At 43.5% G+C, this 21,140-nt stretch overlaps 1 protein-coding gene across 2 annotated transcripts in view; it reads right to left on the bottom strand.

Moving 5' to 3' along the window:
* Positions 1–21,134, bottom strand: part of LOC111270409 (uncharacterized) — a 29,750-nt gene extending 8,616 nt beyond the window's left edge. For both annotated transcript variants that reach the window (XM_022850618.2, XM_022850619.2), the window contains exons 1-9: positions 19,065–21,134; positions 16,369–16,454; positions 15,924–15,981; positions 11,805–12,356; positions 10,850–11,236; positions 10,309–10,635; positions 9,733–9,939; positions 8,113–8,297; positions 7,681–7,912 (exon numbers count right to left, since the gene is read on the bottom strand). In XM_022850618.2, the coding sequence (XP_022706353.1) occupies positions 7,681–7,912; positions 8,113–8,297; positions 9,733–9,939; positions 10,309–10,635; positions 10,850–11,236; positions 11,805–12,356; positions 15,924–15,981; positions 16,369–16,454; positions 19,065–20,175 (3,145 nt within the window). In that variant the 5' untranslated portion in view covers positions 20,176–21,134. The remainder of the gene's footprint in view (positions 1–7,680; positions 7,913–8,112; positions 8,298–9,732; positions 9,940–10,308; positions 10,636–10,849; positions 11,237–11,804; positions 12,357–15,923; positions 15,982–16,368; positions 16,455–19,064) is intronic.
* Between the last annotated feature and the right edge of the window lie 6 nt (positions 21,135–21,140).

Genomic DNA, 21,140 nt, shown 5'->3' with positions numbered 1-21,140 from the left:
ATCGTTATCGTTGCTGTTGCTGTTGTTATTATCGTTGTTGTCGTTGTCGTTGTCGTCGTTGTTGTTGTTGTTGTCGGCGGTTCATTCATCACTTTCTTTAAACAGTTTTGATAATACCGTTTAGATATACATGCATTTAATTATGTCTTACCTCCGCACATATAAAGGTTATTCGATTTCATGTAATAATTTGCATATACTTCATTTCAGTGTCTCCTCAACTACCGCGCAATTTGAAGTATGCATATTGAAGGTTTTTTTTTTCGCTTCATCTAACAACAACGAACCCCACCATCAAAGACGCTTTTAACTCACTGATCTTATCTTGTCGTAGGGCACACCTTAACATTATGTTCTGAGGTAGAGCGACCTCCTATGCGAGTTCCGTGGTCGTCGAAAACCCGTTCGTTTCTGTTCTAATGAGAAACGTCCGTACTTTCGTACCCGGTCAGCAGATTACTCTATATGTGTGTTGCTCGTAGCGGCAGCCCGACTTGAATCCTAAAAAAACGGATTCCTGCATTTTGCCTCAGTTCAAGCGCCCACCCACAATGGAAAGGCGGTGGATTAGCTTGATATTGGCACTCGACCTCGTCGTTCTGTTATTTGGTTTTGCGCTCGCTATCTATTACGTATTGAGGCCTCGCGCTTTGCCTGAACCATCGTACAGGCTTCCGTCTAATTCTCCTAGCAAATAGTAAACCGACAAACCACATACTGGGAAATGGAGAGGCCATTTTTGGTTTAATGCTCGAGACGATTTTATTGAGTATAGACTATGCTAACAAAAATCCAGTGAAAAATTTATACACAGTAGATAAGACGTTGAAATGGAATCCAAAGCTTCTATAAAGACCAACGATGGAAGAATATTCAGAAACGCACTGCCCGCATCCTGAGAGGTACATTAGTGCTAAGAAACGTAAACTTAAACCCTGTTAGTCTCTATGAATGGTTTAAGATCCTCAGCTCTCAAGTTGAAAGCAGTATCTTGTGTTTGAACGGTTAACCTATTGCGTTCAACGATTCGATCTGTTCTGTGGTCTAATACGCAAGATACGTTATCATTTTTTACTAATTGTGTGGGATCGTCTGTACAAAGGCCGTCTGTATATAATTCATGTCGTGATCTTTGCAGCTGCGCAACGTCTGTCGGTCGATTTGATCTAGATTCGTTAGCACCAAGCGTCATTTCGTAATTATAATATCGTAGCACTAAATTCTATACTTCCCAAATCGTGGGTATTCAAATGTGCTCCAAACGACAGAGGTCCTTGTTTTGCTTTGTACACGTTAAGCACCGTGTTTGCGAAGTTTTGCATCATGTCATTGCAGACATGCCCTTTTAATTAAAAATTTCCTAATCTGTCAGAGTTTTTGTCGCTATTGTTTCAGCTGTGCTGCTTGTTCTCAGCGTATTCAAGCACCTGTAGCTATAGTAAGGAGCAACTAACTAAGCACAGCTTAGACTGGAGCAGAGACTGCCATCACGTTGGTGAATGCGCTGCTTCGGAGTGTTGAATGAATCTGGTAGTCGTATTCAATGATTTTGTCTAATTTCCTATGTTTTAAATTCATCGGTATGCCTATATTGCCCCAGTAGTTTACACGTTACGCATCCAAGTAACTTCGCGATACATAGTGATGCCCCCCACCGCCCTCTAAATATCAGCTAAACGCAATGCGTCCGTACACTCGCTCATCTTCACAATGGCCTCTTCTGTCATGACTTGCTTTATGCAGATCCGTTGAAGACTTCTAGCTCCGGCCGACCTCGTTGTCCCACTGATACGATCATGCTGCCACGCACCCACTAGCATAACTTCTACCCATCGGGGCCATATACGTTGTCGGTAGTAATGATAGCAGAGGTTTTGTGTTACCGTTGACAAGATGCTGCTTGTCAAGTACCATCCTGGTAGTCATCACTATCCGTTTCACTACCACCATTATAAAATACGATCTATTTTTTTTGTTAATTAGTAATATCATTATAGTTTGTATTAATTATGTATAATTATCATCATCAGCATTAGCAGCAGCATATCATTATTAACACGATCCGTTGGGCTAAATCTGACGTCGTTCGTCTCCTTGCTCTCCCGCTATTTTTCCTTTTCCATTGTGAAACATTCATCTATCTTCGACTGTAAACGACTCGCTTTATACTGCTTGTAATATTCGTGTGTATCCACGTAAAAAACGTTATCATGGAGATACCCTTAATAAACGACGCGAATAAAATCGATTGATTTGTGGTATTTGTCAATTCCATTAACCGGTCAGCCAATCAATCATCACTTCAATGATCAACCCGCTCAAATGTCTTAGTCGGCTCAGATGTGTCAGCCTGGTAAATTTCCTACGTGGGAAAGACGTAACGACGAGATCGATTGGACGAGAGGTTCTTTACGCGCTGTTCCCGTTTACTCCCACTTGGTTAGGATCTGTTCAGGGATTTTCACTCAGCAGTGAAAATTTGATCGTGTATATATATACACACACACACACACACTGTGGTCATCGATTTCATTTGATTTCCAATTTTTCATGAAATTGCAGTTATTAAACTGCAATAGTTTTCATTCTTCCATCAATTATAATCATGACTTCTGTCGTTGTTTCTATTATATATATTATATTTCAAATTAATAATAATAGTACTAGTAAGCAAGTGAGAGGTTATCGTCATTACCCATTGCGCCATATTCATAGGAAATAATCGCATTATGTAGTGATAACAATTGCCACGGTCGTTGCTGCGTGATAATTACATTTTCAAATAGACTTTTTGAGACAGTTTCATTAGCCTCTGTGGTGTTTGCATCTTTTTTTTTTTTTATTTCCACACTTCCTGCGGTGCTGGCTGGCAGAGACAGTTCGCTGTACGACCTCCAGGATCCGGCGCACCCTGTGCCGTCGTCTCAAATCTGCCGGCCAAACAACCGCTGCCAAGTCATCGGGACACTTCTCATTCGGTCGTTCTCATCTTCGTTCGCCTCTTTCAAATGACTTTGGATAACAACGCCTCAAAAATACGTAACCACTCGTTGACCATATATCGCCGTTTATTCGGCGAAGTTCACCAAAATCTAGTGTCACTACTGAGTAATAGGAATTATAATACGATCAGCAGCAAAAACGAAGTGTCCAAGAAGCAAACATATCCTCCATATTTGTTTGTTGTTGAGTTGGTTTAGTTGAAATTAATAATAATATAATAATGAATACTTATAATAATAATAATAGTGAAAAATAATGAATACTCCATGTTTCTATTTTCTTTTCTTAACCTCGTTCAGCTTCGCTTGTTCTTATCATTTCTATCACCACCGAACAATCATAGAAAACAATTAGGGGTAGTATCTGACCTATGTTCCACATTCATGTAATATTACGTTTACTCAGCTTACATTTTTTAAAACGCTGCCAATAGTTTCTCTTAAAAAAAATTTCCTGTTTGTTAACCCGCATCCGTGAAGACAAAAACAATATAAACGCTGGTTTTTGACTAAGAGTGCAGCATGTCTAAAGGCGGACGAAGAGAAATTACCGGAAAATAAATCCCACCCAAAAAACACCCAAGTACTATTAAACACCTTCCATTGTCGTTGGCCATTTAAACAGTGTAAGCTTGCTGCTGTAACGATCGTTGATTTAAAGAAACGACCCTCACACTTCTTTCTGATCAAAAATGCTTAAAATCCTGCCTTCCTACGTGACGCCATGAGATCCTGAGGAAGCAGCCCGCACCTGTTTATAAACTCAGCTGCACAGTTCCATCCCACTATAATCTCAAACCAGCAGCTGCCCACAGATGTCTCATGAAGTCGTACACACGCCATTCCGCATTTCTTGTCACAACAAAACGAATCCGTGGACACCTGTTACTACGTGCTACATCAACCTGACAGACCGCGATCTTCTACTCTTGTCGTTCTAGGCTTACTATCAGGGATAGTTATTAGGCAGTACTCCAAGAACTTCATTGGTTGTCTTGGATATCAATGATCACGAAATGAATCAGGAATTCCAAAAATTCAAAACGCGCATGGCGGGTATTCCTTGGGATCCCGCTTAGTAAACATCGATAAGTAACAGATAGCGTCAATCGCTATTTCGTAGAAAGTACTTTGCCTTATCCACGAGTTCTTGAAGACCAGGTTTCACAACAAAGACACACAGCTAAGACAGACATCTTAGCTGAACATGAAGTTGTCCGAAACACCTCCGCTCCGCTATTACTAAAATGCCTGTTTTTGTTATACCTCGGCCTTCATGGTTACTGTAGATCGGACTTCTTTATAGTAGATCTACTACAACGGCCATCGACAAAAAGCCCATTACTATGAAGACAAACATCTACGTAAGCAAGCTCTTACGTATTTCGTTACACGTTCCAATCACGATTCGGATGCGACGTGTCGTACCTCACCGTTATTGTTACCGTACATAACCTCTACAGCTATCCAATTTTGATAGAAACATTGATGATTGAGCAAGACATCGCCCGCCAGACAGAGTGGAGTTTTAAAAACAATACGCTGTCATGCAGAACGCCAATTTGACTAAAATGGCGAGGCTATACTGAATTGGATAAACGTAGGTGCTCTTTGTTCTTCCAGCAGTTAATCTTGAGCTCAACGAGAAGAATTACGGTTCTTGTGGCATCGGAAATGTACCCCAAGGCGGCCTTTCTTCCTCAGCGTCATCATCGCACGGCCGTCACTAGGGATTCAGCTAGCTTAACACGTATACTCGTCATTACATCAGCTAGAAAGAACGCGTAGTAAATATAGGTTACCCTCTAGGCGTAAAATCGAGTATCTTTTATCTGTTTATATTGTCATTATCGTATATCGATAAATTAAATCACATCTCTCATTTCACAAAGTTCAGATACTTGTTTGTGTGCCGCTTCGTTAGTCGGGCTCGGTTGTTTTTTAGATGCTTCCACATCATTAATTTATAGTGTGCCTACATACCCACATTCGTAGCACTACCGTCATTGTGATTACACTAAATTATTGATAATCACGCACATACATACATACACGCATTCCCAAACTCAACTGCGCATGCACAAATCTTAACTACGTGTCATTAATAACAAGTTTGACTTACTATCTTCAGTTAATCAACTTGAATTTTTTAAGTTTTTCAACCTGCTTCGTATGTTATTAAAGTAGAGAAAAAGCATTCTCATTTTGCATCAAGTGATGAACTACTAAACAGCGTACACGAACTAAAGTTTCGCCTATCGCCATTGTACTTCTTATCATGACTGCATACCATGTTATGCTCTCGGCTCAAAGGAAGAGTACACACGACCCGATCATCCAGCCCTGTCAACCGAAGTTTCGAGCTGAATCTGCAACAAATTTCCATGTGGCGTTTTTTCTGGCTTTTTCTCTCACCCTCACACGTATTCACATTCTATTTTAGGTATTACACGGAGCGAACAACGTGGCCCCAATATTTAGTCATAGTAATCATGCTTCTCTGATGAAAATCCTGAGCGGCAGAAACACTGCCACATGCACCTATTCAACGTAATGCGCTGCTTATCTTCGCAATACGGGCAGTAGTAAGGTGACGTTAATAAGCATTACCTCTAGGGGGTGTGGAGGTCATTGGATTTCTTTTTGCACTTTCCTGTTTGGTTATCCCGTTAAACTGAACGGAAATGGTACTCACGTTAAGTGGTTACGAGCGACCTAAATTTTATCAGCAGCATTATGTAGTTTTCATCCCCACAACCGTTGTTCGATATCCCTACAATCATATTACCACATTCATCATTGAAGTTACTTAGCATTAATATTTACCACTATGTACAGGACACATAATGAACGAAGCAAAGGTGCTTAATCATCAAGTCAGCCAACAGCTGCAGCCAGGCGAGACCCCCAACTACTGAAAACCATCAACTCCACCGCTTCCTCCTCATCCTCTATTTTATCATCTATTTGCTTCTTTTTTTCTCAGCTCATTCATCATCATCGTGTTACTTAATCTTCACTTCAATAACAACCCGGTGCGAATTTCATTCTTTCGGAAATCACCGCGATCGACAAAGATACGTTCACTTTCCTTCTCTCACACAGTCAAAAGCACACAAGCACACGGACCATCACACAAAAAAAATTAAGAAACAAAGAAAGAACCAAAAAAGCTTTTCCTATTATCATTTCGACTAACTTAACCGAACTGTTCTGCTAGATTCCCTAAGCACCAACGAATAGACCCCAATCCATCGGGCGTTACGTGCTCGGTGCTTTCGTTTTTTCTGCAGATACCCATTAACCCGATCAGTTAATCAGTACCCAGTTTTTCCGATAAAGACCAATAACACGTAAGAAAAACTGTTCGGTGCTACTAGCAAGCACAACAAAGCCATTCACTTAAATACCTCTAAGCGTACCCAGGGTTAGAGTATCGTATATCTTCCAAGTACAGCGTGACCCGGAACGACGTCATCGAACAAAATGAGTACGCTCCATCTTTAATCAAATACAAAATCTTTCATTAGTAATCCGCAATAGTATTGGACAATAGTACTCAACAGGCAATAATAAGGCCATTATGTAATCGACCTAGCAAAAAACAGCCGGCCACATGATGTCCAATGGTGGTGTGTAGAGCGCACAAGCTTTTGGCGCTCTAAGAACATCTCAACCTGAGGGGCTATCGTGGGACCGGTGGCCATGACACCAGCGTTATAGTGGTTATGGCGGTAATGTAGCCCTCTCCACGCATCTGTTACATGTTGAATGCCTGTCACGCATTGTATTGTTGTAGTTACTGCATACCTTCGTCGGTTTCGCTTGTTCATTAAGACGCGGTAAGCCTAAATGTTACAACGGTTTTGCAGTGTTGTCAAATATTGTTGGTGCGGTTGTTTCTGTAGATTGCTTACTGTTGCTGTTAAGGTAACTTTCTGCCATTTGTTATAGGTAGATGTTCGTTGTGCTTGTCCTATATTTATAATATTACGTAGAATTAATTATCTATCTATACTTTGGTGTAATCATGGCAGAGTTTGTTTTCTAAACCCTTAGGGTGGGAATGCTACCGGACTTGAGGTTGTTTTTGGAAAGGCGATATTGAAAAGGGGTGTTCTTCTATTTAGAAGAATTTGCATCCAAGGTGAAGTGCCTGCACCGCATATTCTGCCTCCTAGATGACCCGACTTATTTTGAATGGTCGAGGCGGAAGGCATGATCCGAAAACAATCGGGCAACACTCCTGTTATCATTGTTCTGGGAACAGACGACGCATCACTTTTAAGGCCAATTCAAATGGAGATACCTATTCTTACTATTTAGAGTAAATCTAGGGAGCGGAACTCGCGATGAAGACGCTTGACTTTGGACTCCCAAAAGAGGGCGTTTACCCCTCTCTCTACCACCCTTGAAAAACAACTTCACGTTTAAAGGCATTCTCACCTTGAAGAGAATAAAAGCTCTGCCATAGTTACACCGAAATATATCGCTGGAAGTTATATTCACTCGAAAGGTCAGAGCCCACATTGCTGCTCGATCAAATGTTTCTCTCATCTCTTACACAACTTGGGAACGAACGCGATCGGGCTGTTGGTCGAGCAACTATTGCTGCTTGTCACTATAGCAGACGAAACACAGGTGAACAGGTTGAGGACAGGCATGGAGGCCTACGCACCGTTGACTACGACGGGGGAGGCAGTGGCTGCTTGCGGTTGCGCTGGATCTTGCTGTCCCTGGACGACTTGTCCCGGCACGACGGCCGCTGCGCTTGCATTGGCAGGTACCATTTGTGGAGGTGACGGTGATGCCCCGTTTGATACGTCAGGTAGAGGCCAAAACGTTGGCCGATCGCGCGTCCGCAACTTAACATCATCCCTGAGCTCAAGTTGGGTCGACTCCTTCACCGCCTGAAAAGTGGATTTATCCGATTACAAATTGACAATTCAAATGATCCGAAAATTTCCGATCATAGGAAGCTATTTATAACAACCCATGATAACGCGCGTCAGCCGCGTTATGTTCTTTTATGAAATGACTTTCACTTCCCAAGAAAACGATGCCTAGGTTATGAGTACGCATAATGCTATAATATATGGGTTTCTGTTACCTTTATGAAGAGGCTGATATCTTGGGTGAGAGCCTGTATCCTGTGAAAGCCTGCAATCAGACTTACTGGCAGGAATCCTTCAGGATCCATTTTACGACGAAGGAAGAAATCTCTCTGCAAGTTTTCTTCACTGAAATAGTACTCGACCTGCTTGCGAATGTACTCCTTGAGCGTTGCTTCGTCCACTGAAACCGCACGTGCACCATATCACCAAATAAATTGACTTTAAGAAGTTTGCGACAAAATAATGGGGTTTTTAGTGTAGAGAAAATATAAAGAGTCTGTAGAATAAAGCTTAATAGCTCTCGGAAATACTAATATATATATTAATATTTGATATTATATATATATATATATATAATTATATATATATATATATATAATATATATTTTTTTTTTTTTTTATACTTGTTCTGTGTACGCTAATCTAATAGAACTATGAAACGATCGGGTCGAACACATGTAGCTACGACACGGAAAAAGGGGTCACAGGTAGGTGAGAGGCATCACGCCCATGATACAAATGGTAGAAGACTATGGAGAATTGATAGAATCATCTGGTTCTGGATATTTAGTGTCTAACCTTATCGACTCTCGTATGACCACCATATCACCGTTAAGCATTAAGCTCATGCACTGAGTATTTTCATCTGTATTACCTAAATATTTTAATTGGTCTTCATGGAAAGACTAATTTTGCGAACACCTGGACTGCGTAAACTTAGTTTAACCAAAAAAACAATTTTACCTATATCCGTATTGTTTACTATTCCGATGAACTTTCAGTAGTTTCAGCAGTCGGAAGTACCGAACGTTTAATCTAATATCCGTTAAAAATACCTGCGTAGAGAAAAGACAATGGCTCTTCAAACACGCACAGGTGTTCTTATATTGTTGTCACACACATTTTGTCATTATGGGGGGATAACGTTGTGGCTACTTGCTGCTGGCCAATTAACTGGTTGGATTAGTAATTAGCGGTAAAGCGATGCTACCAAAAGCTCGTAATGTCTGCTACGGAAAAATCTGCTCCAAGCACTCGCGGCCATAGCTTTCTGGTAAAGGCCAGGTAAACATATCCACACATTGTCGTGACCCTTTCTTCCACGTGTGCCGCCAGTACGACGCGGTTGGCAATCCACGAGGCGATAGCAGCCACAGAAAAGCTCAGTCCTTTGTGGTAGCTTTGTCCAACTTTAGATCATCACTTCTCCATTACTGAATAGCCAAGGACTCGAAGCAGCAGCAGCAGCAACGGCCGCACAATAACTTCTGCCAATCTGCCTACGGACGACCCATGTTATAATGTGCTAGTTCGCAACACCAGAACAGTCGCTACAGGTTACATACGCAACACAACATGAACCAGTAATCTTAGCACCAGCATGGTTGCTTTAAGTCAAGCACAGAAGCTCATTTCGATTGGGAGCTTCTTAGCTCTATGAGCTATTTCTGGCAAATTCGCAGGCTAAAACGGTTCTCCACAAAATGTCCTAGATTTCGTCTTCCAGAAGCAAACACACAGCATTGGCACTGGTATTTGCCACAAAAAAAAGCTGTCATCTTTATGCGTTTTTCATAACGTAAAACAAATACAGAATTCACAGAACTGGTACTCACTGAGATAAGATGCACCGAGAAATCCATATCTTGCACCAGGCACTTGAGCGATTGGCGATGGCGCTGGGCCGTTCGGGGCCGCGGCTCCTCCCGCAACAACAACGGCGCCACCTAGGGGAGCTGCAGCAATGAACTGTCCAGTTGGAGGTGGCGATGGAGTTAAAGGTAAACGCGGAGGTATGATCGGCACCAGGAAACTCGGCGAAACTAAAATTGCAGGACGTTCAGCCAGCAAAAAACGAAACCAAGCGAAGACCGTTCAATAAGGTCCAATTGAGAGTTTGCCACAAGATAATTGATGAAAACAATCATTAGGTTCTCGTCTAGTTACATAACTGATTGACATTTGCTGCATGATACAGAGCCATAATGGCCCTTTCTTTTATCAAAATTACATCGCGTTAACTTGAATTTCCTTGCTAGAACACCCACACAACAGCAACGATAACAATTTCTGTTCACGTAGATTGACAGGTCATACCGGACGTGTGGCAGCTGTACGTAACAGCAGTGGTATGAGGTAACCATCGGTTTCGTGCACATATATAGAAAACATTTTAATGGGAACATGTTTACCTTCAAGATTCTCCGCAGGCGACTGTTGTTGGCCTCCGGGAGGAACGATAACGCCTCCTTGAGCGGCGATGGCGGGTCCCCGAACCCATACCCCTTGAGAGGATCTACCGCCTCTGCCACGGCCTCGACCTCGGTAACCTGTCCGAGGACCTGAAACAGCTCCCCGTCCTGACGACTCCCGTTGCTGATTTACGCCAGCCATGTGTCCACCGTTTCCACTGGATCCTCCTCCATTCATCAGATTTCCACCGGTGATAGCCGATCCGAGTGCCGCTTGATTCAAAGATCCAGCACCTGGTAGAGGCGACGCACCGTTCGTTGCTTGCCCTGAAGTCAGCAGTGAAAAAAACGGCGTGCTATTGTGATACTCTGTAGATGAATATCGATAAAAAAGACGCTTGTAAAAAGAGCACGCTTAGTAGCTGCCCTTAACGCTGGGCTAGTAATAATAACCTACACTGAACAGCAAGTGAAGTAAGCAAACAAATCGATAAGTCCCCGCAGTTCTCCATATGAGAAGTCTGAATATATTAATACTTACAGCTACCATGTTGTGGCTGCTGTCGATTATTACTACCGAGGTTAGCACCCGCTTGTTGCTGCGGCTGGGCTTGCGACCCGCTGCTGCTGCTGCTTGACTGGACGCTTCCGGCAACGCCAGACTGGTTTCCTCCGTGACTAAAAGCGGTGCCGTAATTGTTGCTGGCTTGGCTATTTGACTGGTTTTGTGCGGTATTATGATGACCACCGTGAGGGTGATTGTGCGCACTACCGTGGACATTTTTATGTCCCGAACCCATCCCTCGTTCGGTCCTGTCACCCCGTTCGCTTCTGTCACCCCGGTAGCCCCCCTCTCGCCTGGACTCTTTGCCTCCCCGACTTCCACTAACCGGCTCGATAGCCAGAGGCACCCACTTTGGCTTGGCACCTAAAGCAATGACAACAAAAAATGACAGTGAATCGCATGGTCACCTGCTAGTTAGCTACGTTAGAATTACAGAGGAATGCATGAATGGCGATATTTACCAAATATTCTCGTATCATCTATCAGGTAACCTGCCCAAAACTAACCGGCAACAGCTTCGTTGGTCTCAAAATGAAGTGCTCGACGGTAATGCACAACCTCCTCCTTTTGTATCATTCACGGTCCATATCGAAATAGACGGAATCGAGCAGTGACGTCAAATGTTTTCCTAATGATTCCATGTATTTAAATTCGGTTTTGATCGCTTATACTTCCTAAAGAGGGCAGTAGATCACGTGAGGTACCCTGTCCGTCGATACTTTTAATCAACTTACTGATGGCAAGACCCAGTATAATAATGCAAATCACTTGCACAGCTATTGAAAAGCTTCCACAGCGCTGCTTTCAAGCAAAGAGTAACAAGGATTATTTAACATTAGCTAAATATTGTTCGTATCATACTTCGCACAGCTCAAATGTTTGACATTAATGAAACATCAACTTTTCGTCTTTTACCCTTCCGCTAACTTACCCTTCTTCTTGTTGACAGAAAAGCTGCTATTGTTGCCCCCAGCTCCGTTGTTATTCCCTCCAATGTTGTTGTGACTACTGGCTGAGTTCGCGCTGCTTGCCGAGTTGACGTTGCTTCCAGCAGCGCTAGCTGTGTGCGTCACGTTTCCTCCGTGCGCTGAACCATGGGACGTTCCTCCTCCTTGAAGGCCCTTTGTGTTACTGCCTCCCCCACTAGCACAGCTATTCCGGAGGCCGGCCGAGTCGTGGCTGCTCATATCGTGATCCCCGTTACCCCGATCGCCGCCCCGATCACCTCGATCGGGGGCCTTCTCACTGCGTGACCCTCTGGTCTCCCTGCTGCTTCCCGACTTCGGAGACGCCACAACACTACCGTTTGAAGAGGCAGGATTGCTGCTAAGTGGCTCATCGGCCACGACTTCGCCGAGAGTCGGCCACTCCGACATCGCCGACGTCGAAGTGTTCACGCCCTGCGACACGACCACGCCCCCTCGGCTGCCTCCTGGGCTGCTGCTATGCTGACTGCTCCGATGGACACCAACACTGTTGTCCTCTGAAAACATTCAACGACAAATGCAACCATGAGTTAATCCGAAAAGTGACGACTAAAGAAAATTATAAATATCGTTAGCGGCGCTCCCTCATCAAACCATGCGTCGCGACATCACACAGGTTATTGCACGGACGTCTAGCTTCGACCAGCTTAGTTCAAAGTGGCTTCAGTTACCGAACAGATCCACGAACGAAACGTACAAACAACATCTCATGTATTTTCATCGGATTGTCAATATTATACATTATTTGAGAACAATTCTGAACACGCTTACCCTTTCTACTCATACAGCATTCTCTCCGAGCCATAACGCATTGCTCCTATACATGCGTACCACTAGATTAAGCTCTCAGGTTGATCTGTTGAGTTCTCATGGTATCCGATATCAGTCTGTCATTTGCTCATCTACAAGTTCTGATGACTTTAAGGCCCATGACGAAAACTATCTTGATGAACATGATATGCAATTAGCGATTGACTGCGAAACTAGGCTACCTGTGCCTTGGATTGAGCACAAAAACTACGTATGCTATTTCACTATAATATTTCGTTTTCGAAAGGTAACAATGATCAGAAAGGCTCAATTTTTAACGTACCATAATACGTAGCTGCGGCTGTGCAGTTTTATGTCTTGAGAAGAACAGCTGAGCTAATTAGTTAAATTTATCACGAATCACCAACCTCGTCGTTCAGCAGCTATGACGAGAAAAACATTTTCGTATAAGACCCCTCTACTATAATAAACCGGGCTCAAATCATCGTGATGGCCTGGAACACTAACCATGTAAGCTAGAGGTCTCTAATTGAAGCCATTCGCCTGCACCGGAACACCGAACGAAATCCACACTACTCTTTTGCGTGTACGCAAAAATTAACTTAAACCATCCGAAAACACAACGATGTGCAGCTTGGTATCAGATATTATTTTCTGTTCGGTTTGGCATTTAATTTAAAACGAAAGCTTAGTTCGAAGCTTAAAGATCTGTCGCCAACGTCCAAAGCTACACAAATGTATCTCGAGATATTGTAACAAAGCGAACGTTATTGTTCAGGTCTGCCATGCAAGCCATGTATCTAACGTGCATGTGTTTCAGCTAATATAGCGTAGTTCCAATAGGTTCACAGTTACTTTATCGTCATCGTCAGTACAACGAAATAAAACTAACGCTCTGTTTTCGATCTACTTCTGCGACGCGTTAAAAACAGTACCCATTGACATGATCCGTGGACGAAGCAAGAACCACTCTACTACTCTAAAACATAACCATGCTATATATTTCATGGGCTATGAAATTAAATAAAATATCCATTGACACTTCAGCGCGGACGCACGGATCGGCTTGATGCTTCATAGACAACTCAATGACTTCAAGTGTGTAACGCAAACGCCACTCAATCCCTTAACTCACGATTCAAATGACAGCCCTTTCCACCTAAAAACGGACACCCAGCTTAAAGAAAAGAAGATCCCAAATCCTTCAACCATTATAAATTGAAATTTTATCATAATAGTCATGAATCTTTCACATACGTGAGCCACCACGACAAATTAGAGAGCCGTTGCCGTAGAACTTGAAAACGACAACATATTTAAGTCACAAGGTGTACGAGCACCTCTTATTGTTGCCTTCTCCCCATTCTTGTCATAAGCCAGTTTTTGTTTGTTGTCCAAACCAGCACTAGCAGCAGTCTACATATGGACCTGTATATCCGATGCACTGGTAAGCAACTGGAGAACTACTACAGCTTAGGGCGCACTTAACTCCACTCGGTCAGACCGTATGGAAAGCCGAACAGCTTGGCAGCAATAGGCGACAGCAGCGCTGCAGATCCACTCAACCCTAGCGCAACTAGACTTGCTACAGACACGAGTTACCTAGAAGCAACGCCTAAATTCGCATTTGGAGTAGCGACTGTCGTCGTCTCTCCATTAATGGCAACGGCTTTCGCTGCTGCAAAAACTGGCTGCTATGGAGAACAAGCAGGGTTAATGATCGTGGCAAGCGCAATAACAGTACGCAGCCATCTTGATTCTAATTTCTGCTGGAAACACGTTCAACGAGTAACACGACGACACAGGGTACGCCAGCACCTACGGCGAGTGACAAGCTAGCAGTATATCTAGACGAACTGCGCACTACCGCTAGCTTGATCGATCAAACTAGCAGTTCCTTTTCGTTGTTGTAGACCTTGTTCCTTTGTTGTTTTCGTTATCGCTCATTAACATCGACGTTACGCCAGTGCTACTGGTCGTATGTAACAGCTGGACAAGCAGTGCCACCACTACAGCAGAGCAGCTGGTGCTGCACCGCCGCTGTTCTCCTTCGATAGGTCGACGATCAAAACAATTTCAGAGTGCGGAGCCCGCTGGAGACGAACAGGTGGTCCTTCGTGCGGCCATATTGATTTTCAGTGCTTGCCGCACCGACGAGTGCGAGTGCCACACTAGCGAAAACAAGAACTTCTTGCAAGATGGTCAAATCTTTTTTTTGTTGAAGCCGGTAAATGCGAAAATTGTTTAAGTTACAGCCAACCTACAAGCGCGCCAGCAAAATCTCAGACCTTAACGCATCAACGAAATCGCTCTACTTCGGTTGTAAGTCATCCTCTCTCTTGCTTACCATTGATAGTTAAAGCACCCGCATGTAGGCCTCATTGTTATCTGGCTTTAGTCAGTTGAGGTGGCTTTCGGTGGCCGATCAAATCATCATTAGCAGAATTTGCACTAAGTCTAGTTCAGCCCAGGATGGGTACAGGCAAGCCCTGTGGGCAACACCGGCGACCTCTCACTAGTGCTCGTTGCGCTACTGTCGCTGCCTGAGCGAAGGTCAGGCTTGTTACTCTTAAATGCTAGCGCGTACACTAGAAGAATTAGGTCTGCTCTCTTCTAGCAGCCAACTAGATCCATGTCTCTCCATATGCTCCCTGCATTCCGCCGCGATAGGTTCGTTAACTCTCCTACCATGTTCCACAACCTGCCGATGTGCCTGGCTTGACCTGATCGCCCGTGCCGTATGTATGACCCAAGTGGACAGACGGATGGTCCGATAGGGGCCAGTTAGCCAGATTGGCAGCCCATAGCAATAGATGTTTGTCACAAGTCTTCTTCGTGAGCCGCTGGTGGACCATGATACTGATCGCAGATGCTGTATCCATGACAAGCGGCGTAGTTGTAAAATCAGATATTGTTACCACGCATAAGTTATCTACCGTGGGGCATATTTGGAGCAATTGGAGTCGCCTTCAAATAGTTCGTGGCTTCTGTTTCGGGATATTCGACGGCAGTAATAACACTTATTAGGCAAATTACTTCAATTTGGCAATAAGCATAATTTTTACTGGTGGCCTACTAGAGGGTCCTTATTCTTGCTTTTGGCTTATATAGAAATCCGAGAGATATCAAACACCAATTCGAAAAATTTCATTAAGCTATCAATAGGAAGATGCTTCATGATGCAAAACAACCCGTATGGTGAATGTCAGCAAAACATTACACTTATGGATTACATGATAAGGTTACGTGTGAAAATGGTTCAATGAAACCTCTCCGGTTGAATGCGAGCTTACCGTTAATATTGTAAACATTATCGTGGCTGGCAACTTCAGAATATCCATTACATTCCAACTGAAACCAACATCAACCATAACTGTTACCGATCAACATTAAAAATGAATAAAAATAATCGTTTACAGTCAACTATCGTTGTTCCTCCTTTAGATATTTTGATAATAGCTTCGTTCAATGATGACTAGATTTCAACCAATCAGTCCTCGACAATTTAAATTTAGATACTTTCGTTACTTTTACATGAGGATAATCTTTAGAAATGAAATAATTATCTTTAACTACGAAAAAAATTACCCTAGAAAGGCGTTTGTTCTAAGGTTCGTCTTTCCACGACTTTTAACTCACGTTCGTTGAGACTCGTGCCCATAAAACTACGCCTTCAGTTGTCTCCTGCGCTTATTGTTAGTCATGTAATACATAAATTTTACTTAAAAAAAAACTTACCCTGTTATAATCGCCGGAGATATGGCTGTTCGAGGCAAGGAAAGCTTTCTGAGAGGATGATTTTGCGTCAATCGACTGTAAAGCAGCTGTAAGAAGAAATCGAACGTTTGATTGGAGGCTTATTTTTCGAGCTGAAGACAAATGCTTCTTGACCCATATAACAGCTTCGATACCGTATACCTCTTTTAGGGATGCTTCAGCTCGAAATTCTTAAAGTGTTGTACAGTGCTCTAAATAAGGTCTGCGTAAAATCTATAAATCTTCAGTCGACGATGAAAGCAACAGTGTACAATTTAAATTATCTCACCATAACTGAAATTATAGAATTACTTAGCACTTTGTTAGCTCTCCTCAAAACTAATATACCTAATAGAATTAGCTGACTCCTGCGCTGCTTTTGGCTTTTGATCTAGTTGATACATCGCTCTTCATTTTATCCACGAACATCAAAAACGGAAATCGAAACGTGGCAAAGAACAGCGTATTATCTTGCACCAATGGGCCTGTTTGACACCATAATTTTTAGCATATCCCATCTTAATTAGAAGAGCCGTTGTTGCAAAGTACTGCTCCAAAAGGCTGGCTCGCAGCGTGAAACAAAGTAGGGTTATGGCTACCTGGTTGGTCTCAAACTCAGACTACCTCAGGTGACCCTCAGAGCTTTTACGTACCTCGAGAAAATATTTCAATCTCGTGTTTTGCAGAGGTTGAAACCTTATAGCACTGAACCCCATGAAGATCTTACCTGTAAAATGCTTCAGCATTTTACTTCTTGTTGGTTAGCGTAACCACAAGAAAACATTACCACTGCTAACATTCATACCTACCTATTATTCTCGAATATACAACCTATTTGCAAGCAAATTCACGGTGATGTTCCACGGTAACGGCGGCTGTGTGCTTCATATCATATACAGACATTTGCTAACTTGCTGCCATTATTGGCTCTATCTGATCAAACTGAGTGGTTTTGTTATTGATCAAGACGCATTGCAGTGGATCGCGCGCTTTACACCAATAGCCAGTGCAACGGGCCGCACAAGGAAGATCGTGCATATCCGCGCACACGCTTGTAGAATCTTCAATCAAGCAATGAGAATCGGCGGTAGTGTACTGTATATCAATGGTAATAAGCGGTTTGTCAGATCGCCCGCCCGTAGCCATCGTCCAACTAAACTTGGGTTCAAGTCAAAAGGAGGCGGTCGACCGTCCAGAGCCGATGGCGTATAATAATGCTGGATTTCTTGTCGTTCTACCCCCAACACGATCTCCCTTACACAGCGAGCGCGGCGCCCTTCTGCTAAATCGTCAGAACAACACAGTATCCGGGGGATACAGGGACGTTATCCGGCCTCATGGCGCTGGTTGGTCCACTACCGTCACGAGGAGAATAGAGAAACCGGTGGGACAATTATCGTCTCACGCTACGTGTGGCAAGTTAAATAATACAAACCAGGCGGCCAAGCAAGCAACAGCCTCAGGGCTGATCAGCCACACATTGTTTCAACTAATCGTGCCAAGAACAGAGGCCGTACCGTCAAATAGGTAACAAAAGCTACAAACAACTACCGCGCAGGATGGTGATGAATCATGGTGCAAAAACACCAGCTTTACGCCAGTATGACAACCTAACATCTTGATCTCCTTAGGTTTCTATATCGTTTACTGTCGCCGTTTCAAAGTCCATTAGTATTAGGCAGAAGGGCCGGTGAAGTCACGAAGGTGCAGAGATCTGGTTTGTAAAAAAACCCTGTGGCCTAATATAACGTTATGGGCGCTACTATAATAATCGTTATTGAAATCAAGAGTTATTTACTTTTAGATTAACGCAATAATTTATAACGGCTAATAACTACTGCGAAAATACTTCCAGTGTTGTAGAGCATTTTCCATGTTCTTGGCGTAAATTTCAGCCCACTACTTACAAACTTCCTTAATATTGAAGGCAGGCTGAAAATATGCTTCATTTCAAGGTTTCAAGCGACTTGGGTTAGATTAGTTGAGGCGCAAATTCAGTGGCCATCTTTCATGGTTTACGCAGGTTTTCAACATGCTCCACAAAGCCGGCTGCTAAATTAACTTTCAAACATGACTGTGTCATTGCTTTGTTTTTCTGGTTCGTTTACATGTCAAGTTCAAAGAAAGGTCTCTCAACATGGGCGACTTTTGACTATTTCTAGCGATTCACAGTGAACATTAAAGCTGGCGCGACGACTACTCGTCATTCGCTCTGTATAAATATCTCAAGATTATTAATTGCTTGTTATTGAAGTCATAAAATTACCCGCAGTCGTAGTTAACCCGATACGATTATGACCCGTAACCAAGATGTAACAAAAGTTGTGTCACCTCCATATAAACGAGTAAATGAAATTGAGTGGGTGCTCACAACACGTCACCATTCTTCAGCTTGCGAGGTTGCCTACGGGCATAATCAAGAGGTTAATCGGTCTATTTCGATAACGATTGCCCAGAAGCATTTGTCAGTAAAATGAATCGTTACAAACAGATGGTTTTGCGTGCCATAACATTTTTCCCAGGGCATTTACGGGCGAAGACCGATGCCCGCTAAGCACAGCGCGTACGATCAAGCTATCATGGTTTCCTTTAATGCAAACATTTCTTACTTATATTAACTAATGGTATGTATACTCATTTCAGCGGATTGCTATTAAATGAAAAAAAAAAATACTTACTAGTAGTTCCCTGATGGCCGCTTGTTTGTTGCTGTTGGTGCGTTGTCGCCGATGCTATTCTTCGATTCGAACCCGTGTTACCGTTGGCATTGTTGTTGATGCCTCCTATCGATTTGTTATTATTATTAATGCTACTCTGATTGCCGTTTCCGCTGTTGTTGTTACTGCTACTGGTACCACTCTGAGGTAAGCTGATATTGACACCGATACTTTGTTGGGCTTCTTGCTGCTGCTGTGACTGATTGATTTGTGGCGGATTTGCACTAGCGCCCGAGGCGGTATTGTTCTCTTTCGAGTTGGCACTCGTAACGGGATGACTGGCGCCGGTTGACGTCGACGCCGTCGAGGCGCCACGCAACGCGTCAGGGAATCCACCGGCACCAACAGCAGCCAAAGGTGTACTATAAATTGCTTGTTGTTGCTGCTGCTGTTGCACCGATTGTTGCGCTGACGACTGTTGCTGCTGCTGCTGCTGCTGCTGCTGCTGTTGCTGCTGCTGCTGTTGCTGCTGCTGTTGGGCTAATTGTTGACGCTGAGCGATCACTTGAGCGGCGTTGCGGTTCTTGGTCCACGGATTAACAAGTGGTGGGGGTGCACACACGAACGTATGCTGCTGCTGCTGCGGTATCGTCGTCGTGTCGTCATCTGTCCGCAGCTCTTTCCCAGCAGCTGACGTCGTGTTGGAATCTCTGTTGCCAGGATGGCTTTGATGAGATTGCTGATGATAATGGGCATGGTGATGGTGGTCTCGGTTATGGTGGTGATCATTTTTGTTACCTCCTACTGTCTGGTCCCCTCGGTCGCTAGCTTCACTCGCACGAGATGAAGGCCGTTCGGGCCGGTTTCTTCGTCGGTCTTTTCGCTGATTTCCGCCGCCGCCTCCTCCTCCTCCGCCGCCCCCACCGGCGTCGCCGGCGTTGTGCGCCTTACTGCCGCCTGACCCCGAGTTACCAGTGTCTTTTCGAGGCGGTTTACCATTCTGATGTTTGTTTGTGCTGCTGCCTGTATTGTTATTATTATTGTTGTTGCTGGCATGCTGATGCTGAGACTGTGTGCCCCCAGCAGGGACCTGAAGCTCTTCAGAGGCCATGGCGGCTACCTTGGTCGTCATGGAGCTTCCGTGGGTTATAAAGCTGTTAGTCTTTCAGTTGCGCTCCAACAGACGCACCACAACTAGAACACGTAGACCAATTTTCAGCACCTTGCGTGTGATGTATATTAATAACAGCCAGTTAAGTCCCTCGTAGACGTTGGCTTTTTTCTTTCTTCCCGAAACGTAACTTAATATCGCCGCAAAATTCACTTTTCAAAGTGAGATTGTACGTCGACGCGTGCGATAACAATATAATGACGGAACGATCGGAGTACTTAGTTTTCTTACTTATGATGAAATGTTCTTCCACGGCGGTTTTACGATGGTAATAGCAGTAGCACTACTACGAAACGGCAATGATCACCAGTACTGTAGAGGAAATGCACTTATGGATTACGATCACAGATAGCAAACAGTATGAGAGATAATGAGAATAGCCGCCCGCTTGTAATTATTCAGCGGGACAAAACAAGAAGGTGTCGAAGAAAGCTTGTGGCTGACAGAAATAGGACCACAGGTTTACGTCGCTGCCTGCGGGAAACGCGACCTGCTGGGTATGTAGACCGTACCTTGTCTCACCAAAAGATTCTACTGTCTCCTTAAATCCCCTTGTACTTGGTTGGACTCGATTTCTTGTTACGCTCGTATTTTCAGCTTTTTTTGTTATTTTTTTATCAGCTTCAAATGAGCTTCCCCTGTTCTCACACGGGGCTTACATGTACTATAATAATTCTTATTTATTATAATTATTTGTATTATTATTATTTTTTTAAGGTTGTACTTCACCGAAAGGATGGCAGTATGGTCACTTGTTGCAACACTTAATGGCGATATTGATATATTCGTTTGACTTGTAATGTTCTTTATACATTCCTTTTCTCGTGACAAACAGCAAATTGTTTCTTTTCTAAAGGAGCCCGTGTATTCGACACCAATAGCCACACGGTTAACGTATATATATATATATATGTGTGTGTGTGTGT

The sequence above is a fragment of the Varroa jacobsoni genome, unplaced genomic scaffold (assembly GCF_002532875.2).
Source record: "Varroa jacobsoni isolate VJ856 unplaced genomic scaffold, vjacob_1.0 scaffold_1471, whole genome shotgun sequence".
Lineage (NCBI taxonomy): Eukaryota > Metazoa > Arthropoda > Arachnida > Mesostigmata > Varroidae > Varroa > Varroa jacobsoni.
The sequence above is the reverse complement of the archived record's forward strand: the minus strand, read 5'-3'. Positions and strand labels throughout refer to the sequence as shown.